This window comes from Benincasa hispida, chromosome 2 (assembly GCF_009727055.1).
Source record: "Benincasa hispida cultivar B227 chromosome 2, ASM972705v1, whole genome shotgun sequence".
Lineage (NCBI taxonomy): Eukaryota > Viridiplantae > Streptophyta > Magnoliopsida > Cucurbitales > Cucurbitaceae > Benincasa > Benincasa hispida.
This window is the reverse complement of record NC_052350.1, coordinates 48,947,969-48,961,096: the sequence shown is the minus strand read 5'-3', so window position 1 is coordinate 48,961,096 and position 13,128 is coordinate 48,947,969. Positions and strand designations below refer to the sequence as shown.

Genomic DNA, 13,128 nt, shown 5'->3' with positions numbered 1-13,128 from the left:
GACTAATAAGGACTCTCGCAAGTCCATGTCAGGGTCAATCTTTACTCTTAACGAAGGAGTTGTAATATGGCGAACTACTAAGCAGGGGTACATCACCGACTCCACTATGGAGGCAGAGAACACAGTGGCTTGCGAAGCTGCTAAAGAGGTCGTCTGGCTCCAGAAGGTCTTGACAAAACTGGAAGTTATTCCAGATATGTCTAATCCCATTACCCTTTATTGTGACAATAGTGGGGTTGTGGCAAACTCCAAGGAGCCTAGGAATCACAGGCGCGGCAAACACATATAGCGGGAGTATCACCTAATCTGCGAGATAATGCATCGAAGGGACGTGATTGTCACGACGTGGTTGCCCTAAATTCATGTGTCCTGTAGTTTGTAAACAGTTTGTACGAATGCTTGTGATATATAATATATAATATTTTACTTCCCTTCTTGTTTTTTCTCAGTTGAATGTTTTATTTGCTTTACCACAAACCAATAAACTAAAATCTCTGTTTTTCTTTATGTAACTTAAGCATGTATATGGTGACATACAAGTAGATCATGTCTTAAGAGATAACCAAATAGTCTGTAGTATATGGATATAGGAGGGAAACCTTATCCTGGTAACGCTACGGATGCAGCTCGCTTTGTGGAATAGTTACAAGTGTTGTGACTTGTCACAGATGGTCTGATCCTGATCATTCGTGTAGGGGACATGTGAGCAGGGGCGTCCTATACAAAGAGTTTGTATAAGACTTGACCACGAAATGTTAACGTCTCGTTATATAACATCGTCCATGACAGAGACTTCACTTCACTAGGATGACCATAAGTAATATGACCTCAATCCTAAGTGAGTTGGGAACTCCTGCCATTGAGCACGGTCCTTTGATTTGCATGGGTGCGAGTGGCCAGGCCTCCGACTCAAACCTACCACTTTAGGGATCCGTCTGTTTTGGGAGCTGGGAACTCAGCTACACAATATGAAATTCACTCCTTCCCTGATGTAGGGGTAAGTAGATAGATAGCTCCCTAAGGGGCTGATTCCAGGGCTTGTACGATGTGGTGCCACACACCTTCTCTTAGCCCGCACCTCATAGTTGGACTATGTTGTATTATTCATTAGAGGGATCAGTGGTACTTAAGGAGTGAGTTGTAACTACAGGGGAAAAAGGTAAATTGACCCAGCTGTATTTACGAGCATCTATGAAGGATCATCGTACTCATGATTGGTTATATCCAATGGACACAAAAATATATTTATGGTAAGAAGAGTTCAGTTGTTGGTCTTTAGTGGAATGTCTGGCAATTAACTGATGATGGATCTTGTGGCTAAAGAGTTTAGTCAGCTATTCACGTACCATTGAGCTTCGAGCCATAGGTCCATAAGGACCCCATGGTAGCTTGGATAAAAGTTAAGAATCAGTTTTTTGGTCAGTTTGAAATGTTCAAATTGACAAGAGGGAGTTCAATTATTAATTGAACTCATTAATTATATATGATATGAATGACTAAATGTATGAGATACATTATTTTGGGGGAAATTTGATATACATATGATTTATATCAAGTAGAGGAGAAAACACTATAGTTGATATATGATATTAAACTATGATTTAAGAATATAATATGATTATATTAATTAATTAATTAATTGGGCAGTTATGTGATAATTGGCCGAGTTTTTCTCCGGATTCGTGCAAAAGAGGGAAGTTTGATTCAGTTCTTGTAATTGAAGAATAAAAATGAAAATAGTTTTCATTTTGTGAGACATCCGAAAAATCGCTCACGGTGTGAAAGTATACGATCGCTTAGCATTGAAAGCCTACATAATAGTGCCTGTCTTCCTAAACGATCGCACACCCGCATACTAAACGATCGCCCGTGATTTCTAAACGATTGCTTACCTTTATTACATGATAGCTCAGCACGTTGAGTGGAACTAAAGGATTGCTTACCTTTTGATAGACAATCGCTTAGCTAAACCTAAACGATCGTGTACCCCAACCTAAACGACAAGTAAACCCATCTATACGATAGTCTTCTACTATCTCCCACTTGCTTGTTTGTACTACACGATCGTCTTTTCCTCCTCCCCTCTACCAATTTCATCAAAGTCCACCCTTTGGATTCTCACTCCGAGAATACCAAGGGCTTCAAGTGGTGGTGTCGTCCCCGGTTGCTTCTTGTTCGTGTGCTGCTGATCGTGTAGAAAATCGTGGTGTTGCTAGGGCAACTATTGGACGAGTAGGAACGAGAGGAGTTCATTCACCTTAGACCGAGTTCGATTGAAAAAAGTCTTCAACTGGTACGTTCTCTTGGTCTTTTATATTTATTGTTAAAGCATGCCAGTAATTAGTGTTTACAATGCATATCTGTTTGTTAGAACGAATGTGTTGTAATTCTGTCACAATGAAATCAGAAAGATCCGCTTCTGCTCTTAGGTACTCTTGTTTAAGAGTTCCTTCATCTCCCACTTACTCGATCATGTAGTTCGATCGTATACTTCCTCCTTCCCTCCATAAAATTCACACAGAGCCCACGCCTCTTGGATTCTCACTTCGAGAATACCAAGGTTGCCAAGTGGTAGTGTCAAGGGTTGCTATTCAAGGATCAGACAGTTCGTGATTGTCACGAGAGCGAGAGATTCCCAGAAATAGAGTTCTTCAAAGGTATGTCTCTCAATTCCTTTTGTTTTAATATCAAAGTATGCTGTAATTTTCTCTATAATGCATAACTATTCTTATATGTTTGTGAATGTGTTTATTCTTTCACAATGGGCTTGGAAAGATCTTGCTTCCACTCACTGGTTCTCTTGAGTAAGAGTTCCTTCAGTACCCTCATGAGAAACAGATAAAATATCTCATGCCTCCTTAGCAGAAACACACATATTAATCAGTATAAATATGTTGCAATCAACACCATTAAATATGGCATTCAAATCTTTGTAATTCCCTAATGATGCTTCATCTTCAGCTTTAGAACACCTATATTTCTAGTTTCAATATTTCCTTTCCATCATTAGTTTTGGTGGTTGAGTGAGATCAGCCAGTGACAATGACATTCCATGTTTTACTATCAATTGACTTCAAAAAGGCAATCATTCGAGCTTTCCAGTATGGATAGTTTGTTCCATCTAGAATATGGGGGCGAGTGGTGGAGCCACCTTTGATTTCGTCTATGATCAAAGAACCTGAGATAAAGGTGACCCGCTCTGATACCAAATGAAAAAAGCGATAGGTTGACTCGTCACTCGAATTACGGATGTTAAACGAAAAGCACTGAAGCACTATAACAACAAAATACTAATAATAAGAAAACAAGTAAATGAACATGAGAGTTGATTACCAAGTTTAGCGATAAACCACCTACGTCAGGAGAGGTAGTGTGCCCAAGAAAGATAATCCGCTAATATTAAAGATTTAATCAATTACAACATAGTACTTATCTGTAATACTCTGACTACTACAATGACTCATTAGAGCCTAACTCACAAGTCACCTAGGCTCCTCCTAGATGTAAGACTCCTTCTCAATTATACTTAGGCTCCCCCTAAATGTGGTAGTATTAGTGTTTTAGAAATCAAGGAAAAACAGAGAAACATACAAAATACATAATAAACAAAAACTCATAAGCATGTTGTACAGAGGATAGGGACATTAGAAGAACTAACCCTTGAAGACCATCTTCAAGAAATTCTTCTCTACAACTCACAAATAGCCAAGAACTCCTCTGCATATAATTTTCCCTTGAACTCAACATATAAGAATACCACCACCAGGCCTTCCTTGCTATTCTCCAGAATAAGAATCAAGAATGTGTGGGATCCTTGATTTTGGAAAGAGAGGGGAGTTTGAAAGAGGGAGGGAACTTTTGTTCTATAGAGAGGAAGATGAGTGAAAGATCTCAACAGAAGAACTCATTTCTTCGGTTTCTTCCTCAAAGATCAATCTATGAATCACTCATATGAGGGGAGATAACTCCCCTCAACTTCACTTTAACTATCCTTGTTATATTATATAATTTGTAATACATTACATAATACATATAATACTTTTTTTAAAAATGGAATGAGTTTATAACATGATATAATTTATTTCTAAATATTTTCATCTTTATTTAATATAATTATATATTTTAAAATTTAAAATTCAAAACCTAGATATAATGAAAACATAAAAATGTTGTTTTCAGAATTTTCAGATTACTAGAATCTAAAAACAATTTTCAAAAATAGAATTTGAATTGTCTACCAAACACATATTTGATAAATCTGAAAACATAAAACATAAACTGGATTTTTTACCAAACTCCTATTCTCATACCATGAGCCGAACAACTCGTATAATCTCGAGGATGGTGGCTAGAGCAAGGTAAAAATCTAAATTAATTTAGGGTAAACATTCACAAATCTAGCAAAATCTACAAATTCTTCATCCATAAATATTTAATTACTAAAGACATTTTAATGCTAATAATTTAATGGTCACTTCTAAATCAATTAAGGGTTATTTTTGTTGAGAATGACTAACTTAGCAAAAGAAATACATGAATTAATTGTTGGTGATTAATTTCAATTAATTCTAAAAGCGTTTTAAAATTAATTTCAAACGATTTTTTATTTTTAAAAAACGATCTTATCTTTAAATAGCTCTTAGTTTTGAAAAGAAAGAGAAAAAGTAATTTTTGTCTTTCCTATTCATATGTTTTTTCCTCAGATATACTATTTTCCAAGCATAATTTTATTTATTCCAATCCATTTTTCGAAGAGTGCACGTCTAAAATTGGAAGTTGTATTAACCTTGGGGAGCAATCGGCACAACGATTAGCACCGAGGTCGCGTCATAATTGCTTTCAGGACAGTTGTTCTTTCTGATAGGATATACTAGCATGCAATGGAAGCAAATAGAATCAATAAACACTCTAATTACATTTAATTTGAGTTCTAAAGCATGCTTAATGCAAAAAAATAAAGTGGGTTTCATTTTCAACATACCTTTGAAGAATTCTCCCTAATCCAAGCTGCACTTTATGTTAATTTAGCTCTAAATCAACAGTGAACCACCGAGAGATCTTCTCTACTATTCTCGGCCTTGAATTTGAGTGGTGAAACTCGAATTTGAGTGAATTTATGAAGAAAAAATAAGGATTTGCAGGTCATGAACTAGCCTATCTGTAGAAACTCATTTCAGCCGCCAAAAAACTCTCCTTCAATCTTCAAATTGAAAAGTTTTTATTTAACTCTTTCATGCAGGCACTCAAGAGACAGCAAGAATGCCACTTCAATTGCATGAAATAAGTGGAATAGGTGGTGAATTTGCTTGGAAACATCTCTGACTTGATAGGAGTTTGGATGTTTCCACTAACATCCAATTTCCAATCTTAATATTTTTTTAAAATTCTTAAATTCCACCTTTAATTATTTCTTAAATTAATTTAAAACCAATTTGATTAATTCACAATTAATCAAATTCAAAATTTCAAAATCCAATTTCTTAAATTGATTTGAAAAATGGAAATTAATTTGATTGATTTTTTTAATTAATTAAAAACATTTAATTAATTAATTAATTTAATATCAAATATTAAATTAATCACACACCTAGTTTTAAACATGAATCTCATTCATGTCATATTTAAATATTATAAACTCTTTAATTTCGTTTAATTTCAACAAATTAAACGTTTAATTATATCAAATATAGTTATAAAAATCCTAATTTGAATTAGAACTTATTCAAATTCAAACCCTAATTCCAATTTGAATATTTTCAAATTGAAATTCAATTTGAACAATTCAAATTGATATCATTCTAAATTCACTCAATTTATTAATCTAAGGTGTTCATGTTTTACGAGCTAGTAGAGGGAGCTTATGGACCTCCAGATCATAAGCTTCTTTGATTTAAGATTAATTGGCTAACACTTTTTAGATCAAATTAATCATTATTTGTTAACTATCAAGTCACACCACTATAGCTCGATAATTGCACTCTCCTCACTGTAGATATATTTGTGTCCACATGATTTAACCATAACTAGTAAGTCGACTCTTCAGGTTGTTCATAATAATGACGGGGTCATTATGTTGTTTTACCTTTGATATTACGTCTTGTTCAAGTTCCTACTGATCCTCTAATGAACAATTGGTTTGTGATCCAATCACTAAATCAAATCCCTCTTAAACCAATGAGAGGGTGGGGCCCTTTGTTCAAGACCTAGATTCAGTACATAAGAGAACAATCTTTCTCCTACATGAATTTCTTATTGCACCCTGTGTCCCCAGCTATCTACTCGGTCTTACCCTTGAAATGGGAGGATTATTGAGTCGACACTATTGAGCTAATCCTCACCTATGCAAATCTAAGGATAATCCCAAATAAACAGGAGTTCATAGTTAGCTCAAGATTAAGATCGAGTTACCTAGGTCATCTAAGCGAAATAGTCAGTCTTAAACCGTAAACGGATTTATAAAGTAAGAGTAACTTATTTCTTGCTCCAATCTTATGCAAACTCATTGCATAGGACGCTCCACTCCTCATGTTAATACATGAACGAATCAGGATCACTTCATTTGTAGCACCTTTACAACACCTTGTAACCGCTACAGAGTAGGCTGCATCCAATAGTGTTGCCAGAATAAGGCACCCAACCTTATTCATATACTATAGACCGTTTTGGCTATTTACTTGAACTTAGATTCATCTTTATGTCTCTACATAAAGTTCAAGTATTCATGTAATAACCATGGATCTTGGTTTATTAGATTTAGACTTTACGAATGCAATTTAAAGATTCAAGAACAATTTTATTGAAGAAATATTGAATTACATCTTTGTTGATAATAGGATATGTTTAATTTTATAAACTGCGAGTTTTAGGACATACTACCCAACAATTCCATGGCGCAATAACTTTTCTACATCTGTATCTAACAATTTGAAAGTAATTAAGGAGATTTAGTTTATTATCTGAGGTGTCGATCAAGAACGTGGAGAGATCTAGGTGGATCTAGATAGAGATTCGATGGATCTGAAGGCGTTGAACAGGCTTAATGTGGATCTAAAAGCATATGATGAATCTGTACTTCCACGGACGTTTGGGTTGGTTGCAGTTGAGATACAAAGTTCTGAGAGATAGGAAATCTAGGTTGGTACCCACGAAAACGGGAGTTGATGTACTATTAACAAAGATTTGAAAGACGGTGTCAGATATGGGTTGTGTGAGTTTGTACAATGGCATAATGGATTCAGCTAGCTTAACATGAAGAAAGCACCATGGGATTTGATTGAAGATAGATAAGGCACATACAAGGATATGAATCAATTGGTGGCATTTGAGAAAGGGGAAAACGATAATTAAGAATGACGAAATCGAGGATTGAATGGCAGGACTGGACGCAATTGGATCTACTACCACGAGGATAGATCTGAGACAAATCACCCACCAGTAGCGTGAGCAATCTGGAACATCGGTGAGGTGTGACGAGTGGTGGTCTCTTCCGTCCTACTCACATGCACGGGAACTGAAGGGTGAAAAGAGATTATTTTTCTTCTATTACTTTTCAATAGTTATGTCTAAGGCATAAAGAATTTTTTTAAAAAAAAATCAATCACTGAATTTATTGGGCTCTAGCCGTATAAGTCATCCATTTGCGTGTTGCTGACCTTGATTGGAATTGGTTGCTTACTTTGTTTGTTCTTGATGAATGAATGATATGTTGGGAAGAAATATGAGAATTATATTGTAATTCTCATTTTATATTACTAAAGTATGATCAAAATTAGGAAAATTTCTCATTGCAAATTGGGAAGAAAATTGAAAAATAAGGAAAGTAAAGATATTGGGTAAAATAAATTAAGAAAATAATTACCTAATTAAATTGTCATCAAAGCTTGTGATGAGACCTTCTTGATTTGATTCAAATATGTTGAATATAATTTGATTGGTTGTTCGTTTCACCAAATTCAATTTTCAAATGATATTTTTTTTTTTTTTTTTGTTTTGTAAATACATTTATGTTGTTGATTAATTGAAGACTTCTCCTCTCATATCTTTATGTTTCAATTTAGCTTGAACATGACTAATGAGTATGCTTTATTTATATTTCAAACCTTAAGTTTTAGAATGAATTGTTCAGATTTACAATGTGATCATAATTTTATTGATCCTTAGAAATTGATTTCATTCTATACTTATTACTTATTTTTGAAATGGTGTATTGTCTAAATCATGCAACTGAATACATGAATTGAGAAATTTGGAGATAACTCAACATATGGAATTTCCACTTTTGTGATGAGTAAATAAGTGAATTAATTTATGATGATTGTCATATGTGCATGTGATAGATAGTTTGTGTGGTGGGTCTTTTGGTTGTTGATCATCAATCAAATATAATAACTTCTAAGTGAAGATATTTAGATGGTTTGTTCTACAAATGCCTCCAACTTTTAAATTTCAAACTACTATTAATTTGGACGATTATGACAAAAATTTTCTCAATGTGATTCAAATTTTGATAGAAATAAAAATTCAATTTCAAATCTTTTGAAGATATTTGAATATTTCATAAGTAGCAAATTGTCTAATGACAAATGCAATAAGAAAATAATAATGTTTTTGTTCTTGAATTGTTTTCATATCTTAAATAAGATGTTATTGTGATCTACTTGAACATGTCTATTAGCATATTAGCATGAATGGAAATAATATTTTATGTGTGTTATATTTGACAAAGTTTATGCATGATTAAATTATCATGTTTGACCATTAATTTCATGAAGTTGAAAAGTATTATTATTACTTCTAAATTTAGTCTGACCCTATAATATTATTTTGATCGCCTAACTTGTTTATAGTATGAAAATTAAATATATAAATTCCATTATTTTTATGTGGAAACTTATAGAATTGATGGTAATTTGAGATATTGTCTGCTATAAAATATGTGGATATTTTATAAATAATTTTCATGGGTATATAAGTTCAAACAACTATTTATGTTGGTATGAGGTTTTTTAGGATCAAAACCAAAAGCAAAGCCATGAGGGCTTGTGTTCCAAAGTAGATACAATATCTTACTATTGTGAATATATTTTGAGAGTTGATAAGTGGTATAGAGTCGTCCCCTAACTTAGCCATGTTGATATAAATCCTAACAAAGATGTAGTGGAGCCTCAAAAGTAATCATGATTTATAGTTAAACTCTATTAGGTGGTATGCTTTAGTGAAGAGGTAGTCATGATTTATAGTTAAACTCTATCACATACGTGGTATGCTCTAGTGAAGAGGAGTTAGCCTAGATAAGAGAGACGGATGAATGACTATGTGAGAGGAGGTTTGGTGGTCCTTTGTTCGAGGGGAGGAATGTTGAGATTATGACTAAAGTCCCACATTGGTTAGATAAGGAGATGATATTAGTTAGAGAGGGAGATGATAATGGGTATATAAGTGTATCTAATTTCAATTGATTGAAAGTATAAATTCTATGTTTTATTAAGCTTATCCAAGATATTGAAAAGAGAAAATGAAAACTGAACTTCATGGATTTAGTATAATTTCTTAAAAGAAATAAACCAGTTAAACTAAAATTGATCGCTGTCTATAAAAGGTTAAACTCGTTTTTTTTTTAAGTTCTATATAATAAATATTTAAAACTAATATACCTCATATATCTTAAACAATTTAAGTCAAATTCATAATAAAATTAGGTGCTCAAAGTAAATTTTAATGGACAAAACATTCTCTCTTGGGAAGTTTAATATTTATCTCCATATTAAAAACAATAAATTTAGATTATATTACATTGAGTTAGAGTTTAAAATTTAAAATCTCAACTTTTGATTAAAGAAATAAAGCAAAGATATATTTATTCTAATATAAAGCTAGCCCCACATCCGTCGAGGCTGGCCTTAAATAAAGTCATTTAATTATTAAGATATGAGAATTTTGTAACTATTAAAATTTGAGTCCAAATTTTAATTTGGACTCAACTCAATTAAAGTTTAAACTATATCAACAACTATTACTCTAAAACACATAAAACAACAAATAAAATAAAAGCAAGTAATATTTTTTTATTCAGATATATATTTTATAGAGAAAAATATTTTGACTCCAGATTTTGGGTATAGTTTCTATTTCGTCCCTAAATTTTAAAATGTTATACATTTAATCCTTACATTTTGGGTTTGGTTTCAATTTAGTTCCTATATTTGAAGATGCAACAATTTTACTCTTGACATTTGAGTTTTATTTTAATTTAATCTCTATCTTTTAATATTTATACTTTTAATCTCAATTTTTTTTTTACTAAATACTCATTTTTCGTCTTAACTTTTAATTTATGTTAATAAATAAAAGAATTATAACTAAATAAGTTTCATTATTTTTCATATTTTTAAATTTAAATTTGAAATTTCACTTCATAATTATTTTTAATCAATTAATGAAAGTTGAGGTCCATGATAGAAAGTGTGTATTTAATGAAAAATTGAGGTTCAAATGTAAAATCTTGAAACCTACGGACCAAATTGAAACAAAACTCAAATCTCAATGGTAAAATTGTAACATTTTGAAACTTAAGGGGTAGATTGAAACCAAACTCAAATCTTGAGGATTAAACATGTCAATTTTGAAACTTATAGACCAAATAGAAACTAGACTTAATCTAGAGACTAAAAATATATTTTTCCTATATTTATATCTGTAAACTCTCTATATATGGTTACCGAATAAAATCATTAATTATATCTCCCAAAGAAAATATAACTAAAATACACAAATATAAGGTAAATAATATTTAATTCTAGGAGAAAAATCAAATCAAATAACATATTTTTATTATATATATCCGTGTATGGTTACTGAATTAAATAATTAATCTCCAAAAAAACTAATTATCAAAAAACAGCAATATAAGGCAAGAAGTTATGAATGAAACAAACTGAGCATGAGAATGAGAATCTCATTTTTTTTTCAATAACTTTTTCTACAAATATCAATTACCTTCCATATTTGAAAATACAAATTCAAACTTCAATTTATCTTCTTAAATTGTTAGTGGTCAAAGACGGCAGAGACGACGACGGAGCTGCCGGTGGCCGTGGGGGTGAAGGCGGCGACGGACGCTGCTTTGGGATAAATTTGCGAGCCCAAATATGTTTTCCATTGATAGTAAACTTCATTCTTGGTTGTCCTCTAAGAATGAGATCAATTGTAGAAGCTAATTTGAAAACTATACGAGCAAATAATGCTTGTTCATTAGCTTCTACTTCTTGCATTTGAAAATTTTCAATGCAATCTCCATAATTTTTATTGAAAAATTCTCTAACTTCCCACTCATGAACTGGATAACCCTTTGAAAATGTTACAAACATTGCTCTTTCTTCTGGTGGCACCGGCACCTTAATTATTCAAAATATATATACCATTAATACATTAAATAATGTAATTAATTAAACCAAAAAATATAACAAAGAAGAAAAACAATATATCTTCATGATTTACACTTTTTGTATTTTGTGTAATATTTATTAATTAATTTAAAAATTTTTAAATAATTATAATTAATTAAGTTTCGCTTTTTTCATCACTATTAAAATTAATTTTTAAGTTTTCACTTCATAATTATTTTAATTTAATTAATACAAAAAATAAATATTTAATAAAAATTGAGATTAAAAATATGATAATCGACTCTATTTGAATCAAATTCAAAACTTAAAAATTATTTTTCCAAAACTAAATTTATAATCAGTAAATTAGGGTTAGAGTCTAAACCTGTTTGGATTCACTTTGTAAATTCTTTTTAGTATTTAGAAAGTTACCTGCGGTTGCAGATATCCTCCCAGTGGAGGTGGAGGGGGCGGTGGCGGAGCGGTGACGGGGGTGGCGGCAGAGATTTGTCGGTGACTCATGGCTCGGAGCATAATATCTTTCATGGCTCTAAAACAAACCTCATTTCGGATTTTAGCCACTCCTTCAGTGGCAGCTTGGCGGTTAGCATAGAGAAACTGAAGAGAAATTTCTTTCTTCATGAAATTTTGAGTGAGAGGAATGCTATTATTGTAGTCGTTGGAGAGCGGCGGCGGGTGATCCGAGAGGATGCATGCTAGGGCAGCAAGGGCTTCGTCGGCAAGCTCGTTGATGAGAAGGACCGGCAAGCGGAGCAATCGGAAAACAACATGGCGAAAGCCGACTCGTTCGAGCCAAAGCCAAAAGGCCATTATTTGGAGGGCTTCAATGGGGTCACGGCCTATGTTAATGGCGAGTATTGTGTAAAGTTGTCTGTCAATTTTGTGAAATAAGTTGAATTCTTCTTGAGAAACAAACGTGGAAGAAGAAGAAGAACTTGTTGAGGAAGAAGACGCCATTGAAGCCTCTCACCATTTAATCCCAAATTTGAATTATTCATGCTTTTGGTTTTGGATATTATTCGATCCTTATAAAAAAGAAAAAAGTATTCAAGATAAAAGTTATATTAATCTTACCATTTATAGAATTTTCTGGCTTTAATTAAATTCAATTCTTTACACAAAATCATATAAATCAACAAATACATGATAAAATCATATTATAACGTCGATCAAGAAATCAAAACTTCAAATCTAAAGAAGAAAATAAGGGAATTTGAATTTTTAATTTCAATAAAAAGACAATATAAAACTAAGTGTCTTAAGCGGCCAACAAATCAAATAGTATTTAAACCTAAATTTTAGGTTGAGTTACAAATTTAACCTCTGAATTTTTTAAATAATTTGTGTATCTAATCCCAAGCCTAAAGCAATTTTTACAGTTTGGATATCCTAGACACAATAATTAAAAGTTTAAGACGCAATAAATAAAAGTTTTGGGTTCCACGGTGTTAGACGTGAAAATTTTTTATTTTAGAAAATTATTACACCCGAAATTGAAATTCCCTAAACTATCATACACAAAAGAGAATCTATTAGATACTTAGTTACTAAACTTATAATTTAACATAAATTTCACTTTCTTAAACTTCTAATGATTCTTAAGCTAATAAAACCCCTAGATTTTTTTATTTTTTTTTTTTCAAATCCTTAAACAAAATTCCTTTAAATGAATAATTAAGAAAAAAAATCCCCATAAATTGAAATCACTTTTTCTTCTTCTCAA

General features: G+C 32.2%; 1 protein-coding gene across 1 annotated transcript; it reads right to left on the bottom strand.

Moving 5' to 3' along the window:
* Window positions 1–11,030: 11,030 nt before the first annotated feature.
* LOC120072131 lies at window positions 11,031–12,362 on the bottom strand. Its single transcript, XM_039024544.1, has 2 exons — window positions 11,817–12,362; window positions 11,031–11,393 (listed from the first exon to the last, which is right to left on the bottom strand). The coding sequence occupies exons 1-2, from the start codon at window positions 12,360–12,362 to the stop codon at window positions 11,031–11,033; spliced, it is 909 nt and encodes a 302-aa protein (XP_038880472.1).
* Window positions 12,363–13,128: the final 766 nt, after the last annotated feature.

Coding starts and splice junctions, on each gene's coding strand:
- LOC120072131 (XM_039024544.1), bottom strand. CDS start 12,362: ATGGCGTCTTCTTCCTCAACAAGTTCTTCTTCTTCTTCCACGTTTGTT. Junction 11,394..11,816: donor GAGGATATCTGCAACCGCAG/GTAACTTTCTAA, acceptor TGAATAATTAAG/GTGCCGGTGCCACCAGAAGA.